The sequence below is a fragment of the Phragmites australis genome, chromosome 18, assembly GCF_958298935.1.
Source record: "Phragmites australis chromosome 18, lpPhrAust1.1, whole genome shotgun sequence".
In the NCBI taxonomy this organism is placed as follows: domain Eukaryota; kingdom Viridiplantae; phylum Streptophyta; class Magnoliopsida; order Poales; family Poaceae; genus Phragmites; species Phragmites australis.
In genome coordinates, this window is record NC_084938.1 from 27,475,140 (window position 1) to 27,484,822 (window position 9,683).

General features: G+C 53.3%; 1 protein-coding gene across 1 annotated transcript; it reads right to left on the minus strand.

The window, feature by feature from the left end:
* Nucleotides 1-402: 402 nt before the first annotated feature.
* LOC133899471 (beta-galactosidase 11-like) lies at nt 403-4,817 on the minus strand. Its single transcript, XM_062340454.1, has 14 exons — nt 4,521-4,817; nt 4,289-4,401; nt 4,101-4,167; nt 3,805-3,897; nt 3,539-3,682; nt 3,033-3,127; nt 2,787-2,892; nt 2,559-2,643; nt 2,183-2,469; nt 1,917-2,101; nt 1,668-1,777; nt 1,436-1,545; nt 1,114-1,323; nt 403-1,032 (listed from the first exon to the last, which is right to left on the minus strand). The coding sequence occupies exons 1-14, from the start codon at nt 4,815-4,817 to the stop codon at nt 403-405; spliced, it is 2,532 nt and encodes an 843-aa protein (XP_062196438.1).
* Nucleotides 4,818-9,683: the final 4,866 nt, after the last annotated feature.

Below are 9,683 nucleotides of genomic sequence, written 5' to 3' on the forward strand. Positions count from 1 at the left end.
CCCCCCCCCCCCCCCAATTTCTGCCATATGCGGCACCATAGTCAAGCTAACCATGCTTAAGTGATCCTGAGCCATGCGTCGTCTCTCTCTTTGAAATCTGGTTAATCAAACTCGGAATTAAACAAAACTAAGAAAGGTCAGCTACATATATAAATATATAGTAATATATGTGTGTCAGTGCACTAGGCTGCCCATTATTGTCCTTATTAATCACCAAATATATGGACCATCCGCACTCATGTTTACTCGGCAGGCAGATTAACAGTCTACTCCTTCATACATCTGATGCATACAACGAGATCATGGATGTTCCGGCGTCTGCGACCCGATCAGCGACGAACTGAAGTACTGGTACAGCGTCTGAAATGGAGAAATGTCACACGAGCTAGCTAGCTGACTGAATTATTGCGCGGCGCTGGGCGGCCTCTTGGAGCACTTGGCCTGCACGGCGAGCGTGGCCGTGGTGCCGGGGCAGTTGAGGTCCCCGCCGTACACCTCGTGCGACACGGCGAGCACGCAGCTCCGCTTGCCGATGCACGCCTTCTCCACCACCTCCTTGGCGCGCGGCGTGTGGCAGCTGCCGACGGTGTAGTTCCCGCAGATCCCCAGCGGGTTGCCGTAGCTGGCGAACACCACCTGCTGGATGGCCTTCTTGGGCGGGCACGACAGCACGGCCCGGGGATTGAGGTCGCCCGCCACCGCCGACAGCTGGCTGTCCTTGCGCTCCCACGACCGGATGTGCGCCGGGTTGTTCTCCGAGATGAAGGTGCAGATGTTGTCGCGCTTCACCGTCAGGATCATGATCGCGTCGGGGCGCCCGCCTTCCTCCTCGAACAGCACCAGCACGTTCTTCTTCTCCCGCAGGAGCGACCGCGGCACGTGGTACAGGTGCTGCGACGGCCGCCCCAGGGCGTGCTTGTAGGAGCTCCAGTAGCGGCCGATGCCCTCGCCGTTGACGAACATGACGCCCTTGCCCATCGGGCTCATGTCGATCACCACCGGGTTCTCCCCCGACGGCATGTCGAAGTATCTCTGATCACGGCACAGGTTAACGGAATTAGCAGCACGGACAAGAGACGACATGCACGCTACTAGGAGTACGTACGCGTTTACCTTGTACCAGGTGAGTGGCCTGTCCACGACGGCCGGCTTCCAGGAGACGCTGCTCATGCCCTTCTCGGTGTACACCTGCTTCTCCTCACCGACGAGCCCGACGACGTGGCCCCAGCCATTGGGCGTCAGGTCCAGCGTGCCCGTGTTGAGGCCCTGGACCTGCACCGACTGGACGCCGGCCTGCCGATGCTCCAGGAACGCGCCGCTGTCCTGAAACCCATAGACGTATCAATGGCCAAGCTATTTAGATTCAGGATGGCAAGCGGCGTGTTCCCGCCTTTCCGGAGCCTGAGCTGATCAATCCGATGGCTTGCGTACGTACCATCATCCCCAGCGTATTCGCCAAGATGGCGATGCGGTTGACGCCTTTCTTCAGTTCCATGGGTTTCTGGAGCATGAACGCCTTGTTCATCTTCGTCCCGTGCCCGCATCCTGCACACACAACACAAAAGAAGTTCAATTCTGTTCAAGCCCTCGGACTCGCAGAGCTTCGGAACCAAAGGCAATGGAAAGAGAAGAAGCAAGGCACCAATTCATTGGGGGCTCCGAGTTACCTACGAAGACGTCGTTGACAAAGGCCACCATGGCATGCCCATGGCTGCTGACCTCGAGCACCGGCCGGATGTCGCTGCGGAACGGCAAGTCGTCCGCCTCCAACCGGAAGCTGCACCACCACATAGTCCAATTCACCAATTCACACTCAGAATTCAGAAACAGGGCATTTTCCAGAGATGTGAGGCTAGCTCACCGCTCCTACCCAAGACGGCAAGTCGGAGAGACCCAAGCCAAGCCAAGCTACGTACCCGGTGGTGTACCAGAGGTAGTCGGTCTTGTCCTTGGTGAGGTTGTACATCTCCTGCGGCTTCTGCATCCGGATCTTGGCCTCCTTGTACCTGGGGATCTTCTCCTCGGTGTACATCTCCCACACGTTGTTCTGCACCGTCTGGTCGGCGAAGTGGAACGTCCGCTGGTTGTGCTGCGCGTTCACCTGCATGCGCCATCGCACACTTGGTCATGGACTCACCGCCATTACATTCGCAGTGCAGGTCGCTCTGGTCGCTTTGCTTACGTGCTGGGTGCTGTAGACGACGGTCTTGCAGTCGGCGAGGATGCTGACGGAGTGGCGCGGCACGAAGTACTGCTGCCCCCGGAACGCCACCGTGCTGTCGATCTTGGTGTCGTGGTTGGACAGGAACGCCACGCACACCTTCTGCTCCGGAATCTCGAACACCCTCGCCTCCAAGAGCTTGCCCAGCGGCTGCGTCGACGGCGTCCCCCAGAGCAGGGCCTTCTTGCACAGCCTCAGCGCCTGGTGCAGGTCCTTGAGATGGCCCCATTTAGGCTCCTTGTACAGGCCTGAACAAACGAAAATCATCTGGGTTCATGAATTATTTTCTATTGATTTTTTTGTCAGAAAACATATGTAATTTGTTTTTATCTTGTACCGAATTCGTCCAGAGGGGCCTCGTCGTAGTATCTTGGCATCACAAAGGCAGCACCTCCCCTTCCAAAGTTGGTCCCCCCATGGTACTGTTCAGAGTTTCAGACAGGCAACCGGAATTCAGTCTCATCGATCCTAATGCAACTTTCTTCTTTTCATTTATTTGAATCGACATTCTTCTTTTTATTCGTAACCCTTATGATATGAACAAGACCATACTGCTGCTGAGTACCATGTAATAGTTTGTCATGGTGCCGCCGACGGAGAAGAAGCGCGCCACGGCAAACGCAATGTCCTCGGCCGAGCGCTGGGACGGCGGATCACCGAACACTCTGTATCTGTAGGCAGCAAAAAGAATAGTCGAGTTTGCAGTCGTCTCTCACTGAAGATTGCATCGGTGCATGTTTGTTTCTTACTGTCGATATGGACAGTGACCTTGTTGAACAAGGACAAATGGATTACTGCAGGAAAAGCTTACTGTGCTGTCCAGTTCTCAGTCCACAAGAGGGGCTTCGTCTTGTTAGCTGGACCTGGCCATGTATCTCCACAGTGCCTCCCGTTGCAGGTAGGGATCTACAGAAAAAAATTAACAGATTAAACGATTTAATAGGGTAAATACAACACCAGAATGCATTTTCATTTTACAACACCACAAAAATGATCACTTTGAGACCATGTAGTATGTACACAGATGCTACTCAAGTTCTTATGCTGAAAATCTGAAGACGTTTGACATCTGAACACTGCAGAGCAAGGGATTAAAGTTTCGCCAAAATTTCGGTAATTTTAGAATATTTAATTCTAGAATTTTTCTTTTGTTGACACGTGGGATCCACAGAGCATAGGATGAAAAAATTCGGCAAAATTTTTTTGTAAAACGGAATTGAAATCCCTACTGCAGAGCCTATAATAATCGCAGTATTTTTTGCCATTCATAAAGCGTTGGTTAGGGAATCACAACATATTTGATCACAATAAAGTTACCACTTCACCAGGAGCTTTAGTCTGCTTGCACATGATCCACGGCACTCCGGTGCCGGTCTTGATGGCCATCTTAGCTGCCCATTCGATGTACTTGGTACCCTCCTCTTTGAATGCCACTTCCAAGTGCTGGTACTCATTCTCAATCTGTCGCACAGATTTGGGCATAAACATTTCATTTCATCAAGAAGCGTATTAAGAATTGATTAGGCCATCAGGCCAAGAACAGACTACAGGCTACAGAGGCTGCGACTGTTTGTCTGAATAACCTGTGATAGAATGACGGGGCCTCCTTGTGATGCAAACAAGTTGGCATCCTTCAGCTTCTTCACTATGAGATTCACAAACTTCTCCATGTGCATCTGCATAAACGAAACCAAGAGGTCATCATCTCCATCATCAGAGAGAGTGAGAGTTCGAAAACTCGTTCATCGCAAAACTTCCTTCCATTTCTCATCGGATCGCATCTAACAAATGTTTGCGGCGCAACGGAAAGTTTCAGAAATTGAAACGATTAGTTGTTGCAAAGTACACAAAAAAATTGGTTTGGCCATCAGATCATCACCTTGAATGGCTCGTTGTTTGTCCGGAACACGATGCCAGGGACCTCCCGTAGCCAGTAGGGCAGCCCTCTGCAAGAATCGGCGCAGAGCAAGAAGAAATGGAAACAAAGACGCGGATTATCACACACGGCTTGGATGAATGAAAACGCAGCGAGCGATTGGAATGAGACGCGAAGCCACACAAACAAACCCATGGTTCCATTCCGCCTGGATGAAGGGCCCGATCCGGACCATGGCGTACAACTCCTGCTCCTGGATCAGTTTGAAGAACTTCACCAGGTCGTACCTCCCTTCGAAGTTGTACTGCAAGGAAGCAATCGATCATGCAGATCAGTGGAGCGCCATGAGCCGATGAGCTAGCGCACGCAGAGATGAAACCAAAAATGGCAATGCCCCATGCAGAGGAGAGGAGTAATGCTTACCACATCCTTCTCGGGCTCGTGGATGTTCCAGAAGACGTAGGTCTCGATGACGTTCAGGCCTCCCTCTTTGGCCTTGGCAATGAGGTCCGGCCACATGTCGGGTGGGCTCCGCGGGTAGTGGATGGAACCCGAGAAGAAGATCTCCCGCCGGCCGTCGATCATGAGCGAGCGGCGGTCGTAGGTGATCACGGTGCCGTTCTTGGTCAGCTCGTGCGCCGCGGCGGCGCCGGAGGCGAGAGCAAACACGACGAGCGCCGCGGCCGCGGCGAGCCGGACGCGGAGGGACATGTCGTGCATGCCGGGGACGGGCAGAGAGGGGTGGCGCGCGCGACCGGAGGTGAGAGAGACTAAGGGCTACGAGGTGGCGGTCCTAGTGATCCTGAAATAGGAGGGAGACGGACGAGGAGGGGCTCGGAGGAAGCAGCGGGGGGTGAGTTGCGGAGGAGTGGCCGCGCGGGAACGCAGGGCCGGCGCCGCGCGCGGGGTTGAGGAGACCATCCACCACCACCACACCAGGCGGACAGGCAGGCGGTTGCTGTGCGCGTGCACGACGGACGTACGGGGGTGCAGTGTTTCCCGGTGGTTTTCATGCTGTTGACTGAATCCTCCATCCATCCATCCATCCATCCATCGATAAGAGGCTGCATGCAGGTGCAAGTGTGCAACCAAGAACAACTAATGGCAGGACATAAGAGCATCTTCAACCGACTACTTATATTTGATCTCATATTTCTCTTATTTAGGGGTTTTTTATTCAGATTGCATCCCTTATTTTTCAACGCGTTTCAACCGACCTCTCATATTTGACCCTCTATATTCGAATCACCTCTATTTTATTAATATCTGGTAACTCTCTCCCCTCTCTCCCCCTCTCTCTCCTCTCTCTCCCAAATAAGAGGTTGGATGAGGAGTCCCTAGATGTAGGGGGTGAGGGAGGAGATTTGAGGGCTCCTCAAATAAAGGGGGTCGGTTGGAGACTGATTTTTATCGTTTTTTCCTCAAATATAGGATAGGGGGTGAGAAGAGGGCTCGGTTGGAGATGCTCTAAGAGGCTTGTTCCGGAAAAAAAATCTTTCATGAATAAAGTATCGTGGGAGCTAATTTATTGGAATGATTCAAACTTAGAGGAGAAGTAGAGATTAATAGAACATCACACTTTTCGAGATAAATCTATCCCTTTGATTTGGTGGCCAAAATATTTATTTATACTGATATTCCTAGTGTGAATATACAAATATTCCTATACGAGGCTGTCGGTGTATCAGGAACCAGGGGTCCCTGAGTCCCGAGACCGGGCCGGCCATCCGTCATGCGTCACCATCCCGCGAGGTCCGCCCTGCGAGATAAGAAGAAGTTAAGTCCCGGGAGAAGGTGCTCGGGGCCGCCGCCTCTGGTTCCCGAGCACCCCAGTTCCCCGATGATCCGCTGAGTCCAAGTACCGGGAAGGAAGTGCTCGGGAGAGAGTGCTCGGGGCTGCACGTGGCAGCCCCCAAGGACTCGGTTCCCCGAAGATTTCCCCCCAGTGCTCGGGAGAGAGTGCTCGGGGCTGCACGTGGCAGCCCCCGAGGACTCGGTTCCCCGAAGGTTTTCCCCAGTGCTCGGGAGAGAGTGCTCGGGGCTGCACGTGGTAGCCCCCGAGGACTCGGTTCCCCGAAGGTTTCCCCCAGTGCTCGGGAGAGAGTGCTCGGGGCTGCACGTGGCAGCCCCCGAGGACTCGGTTCCCCGAAGGTTTCCCCCAGTGCTCGGGAGAGAGTGCTCGGGGCTGCACGTGGCAGCCCCCGAGGACTCGGTTCCCCAAAGTTTTCCCCCAGTGCTCAGGAGAGAGTGCTCGGGGCTGCACGTGGCAGCCCCCGAGGACTCGGTTCCCCGAAGGTTCGCGCAAGATCGTCCGACGACCCGAAGGGTCCCGTCGTCGGGGTGTCAGCCAGTCAAGGGCCCAATGCCGCATTTAATAGGCACGCGCGGCCTGACATCCTGACATCCTGACAATCTCAGCTGCCCACGCCCTAGTGTCAGACCCTGCCATACTCTGGCAGGGGGGCGTGAGTCCATTAAATGCACGGGTCCCGTCCGGTTTCACCCGGGTGCCTCGGGATAACATTGCCAGAATCGAAGCGCTCTGCCTGCCACCCTGCCCCGGCAGAAGGACAAGACAGGGTGGGCGCACCGGGCACCTCTGCGGCTGCCCGGTGGGCCCTCTTAATGGCGCCGGAGGACCTCCGCAGTGGCGGGTGGTCGGATGCACGCCGCAATTTTCCACCGCCCCTGTCACTTCACCAAGACGGAATGATGACGCCTTTCTCCGTGGCGCTTTGGTATTTGCGCCCCCTCTTTCCCATTCTGGATAAGTCGAGGTTGGCGCGCCTATAAAAGGAAAGGATGGAGAACTCAAGAAGCAAGGAGGAGACAGACGGGAAAATAAGGTGAACAAGGCAAGGAAGCCCAGATCAAAAGGCGAAGAACATCACAAGCAAGCTCAAGCCAAGCTAGAACAGAGAGCCTCAAGCTCTCTGTAAACAGCTCACCCCTATAACCAGATACATCCTTGAAGAATTCCCTTCAAGGAAAGGTATAGCACTCACACAGGAGTAGGGTGTTACACCTCCGTGCGGCCCGAACCTGTCTAAACCCCGGTGCACCCATCTTTCTTGCACTAGGTCGATCATCTCCCACCACCAGCCACTGCATTTATTTCCGTTCCCATTTATTTCCCCGACAAGCTCGTTCAGAATCATCCCCCCAGCCGAATCTCTAAAAAGAGGTCTCTCGGGATCCCTGCGACAGGAGTTCATCCTCCGACAAAGGCTGATAGAGATACATGTTCTTTAGGGTCCTGCTTGCCAGACTGGAGCTAGCTAGCATCGTGCTGCCATCACTACAATGGGGACTACTTCCCGTTGCTCCAGCTCGATCTTCGGCCCGAGCGGTTGCTCCAGTTAAGATCATCAACATCTCAGATGATGAAGAGAAGATTAACTAGGATCTCCTAGAGAAGGAGATTGACGAGGAGAGGGAAGAGGAGGAGGCAAACGAGGTGTCCCCCAGTTCTTCCTCGTCCTCCGATGGTGCCCACTACTGCATCAGCCTCTAAGGTGAGGCGTCATGTCTGAAGCGCCTGCTCCTGCGCCAGCCCTAGGGCCTCATAATTTGTCGGGATTTTTTTGTGTATTTTGTCTTCTAGGTTGCTTGTGAGGCCTGGAGCTTGGAGTGTACCCTTCGTGTGTGAGCCCCTTTTGGATGTAAGACCCGTCGATTGAATGAATGTAATGGAACTTTGGTTATCTCATAGTGATCATTGTTGTGTCTTTTTTCTTTTTCTTTTTTTCAGACGCTCTTCCCCTAACTGATACCTTGGCAAGGCTCCATTAGCTCTCCATTTTACATGTAGTATTTACGGAGCAATTCTGCATTCCATGTGTGGCCGAGGGGGCCCCGTTTGTGTTTGCCAAGCGATAGAAGCCTGACCTTTTGGACGTGAGGACGAGGAAGGGCCTTCCCATTTGTTTTGGAGTTTTTCCAATTTGTCTTCGGGTTTGAAAGTTCGTGGTGACCTTAGGATTGTACTAAGCCTTAGTTTCAACGATGTAGTGGTCGATGTTCTGGATGGCATGAAGCCTTGTACCCTCTGCAAGGTTGAGGGATACCTCTCTTTCTCCGGTAGTCTCTACCAAGTTCCGGAGGGAGCATCACTTGATTTCTGCCAGAGTCATGGCTTCATTGTTGAACAATAGATGAAAGGGAGTAAACCCTGTGGGATGGGTGACCGTAGTGCAGAGGGATCACAATACTTTTGGGAGCTTTTCGACCCATAGGCCTTTAGCGAGGCCGACAAGACATAGGTTTTGTTCGTAGAGGATGTTGTCATTGGCGCGCTCGACTGCCCCATTGGATTGCAGGTGACGAACTATGGCGTAGCACATCTTGATGTTAAGGTCATCGCAGAACTCCCGGAATGGGCCGGAGTCAAACTGCGTCCCGTTGTCTACGATGAGGTGCCATGGGACGCCCAAGCGGCATATGATATTTTTCTAGATAGATTTTTGGATATTCTTGGATGGGATTACCGTGAGGGGCTCAACCTCGATCCATTTGGAGAAGTACTCCAAGGCCAATACCGCATACCTAAGTTTTCTGTTAGCACAAGGGAATGGCCCGATTAAGTCCATCCCCCAGTAGGACAGGGGCTAGACATGAGCAATTGGCTGCAAAGGGGTCGGAGGATGGTGTCTCTAGTGCCCCATCCACTGGAATTCTTGGCAGGTGCGGACGAGTTCCTCGACGTTGGTCCTGATAGTAGGCCAATATAGCCCCTAGAAGAGCACTTTGCCTTCGAGGGACCAGGACGCAAGATGGCTGCCATAGAACCTCTCTTAAGAGGTCGCCCCCCCTGCTCCTTGGTGACACAACAGAGGAGGGGGCTACAGACTCCGATCTTGTAAAGGGCTCCGTCAAGCAAGAGGTAGCCCCTGGCATGCTATTTAATACGACAGAGCTTGACCGGATCATCGGGTTGCTCTATTCCCTTTAGGAAGGAGGAGAGAGGGTCCCTCCAGTTAGAAGGCCCGATGGGTAGGACAGTGGAGGCGGCCTCGTCGGAGGTACCCCTTGCAGACTTGTGGAGGATTTCAAAGACGGCCCCCAAAGGGAGGACTCTGCTTCCGGTGGCAGCCTTCGCCAGGGTGTCTGCCTGGTGGTTGTCCGTGTGGGGGTATGCTTCATACTGAGATGCCTTGGATTCTTTCAGCCTTGCGAATGGCTTCGAGGTATTTCAACAACTCCGGATGTCGAACCTAGAAGCTCTTATCAATATGCCCGGTAACAACCTGTGAGTCTGTTTTGAGAATTAACCTAGTGGCTGTCGGAGGATTAACTCTAGTCGTAGGGATCCCGAGAGACCCCTTTTTAGAGATTCGGCCGGGGGGATGATCCTGAATATGTTCATCGTTGAAATAAATGGAAATGAATGCAACTGCCGGTGGTGGTGGAGTGACCTAGCGCAAGAAGAAGTAAATGCACCGAAATTTAGACAGGTTCGGGCTGCACGGGGGCGTAACACCCTACTCCTGTATGGATACTATAAATGCCCTGAGGAAGTCCCTCAAGGATGTTGCTGGTTACAAGAATGTTGGTCTATCTCAGAGCCTGGGGCTCTAAGTTCTTCGG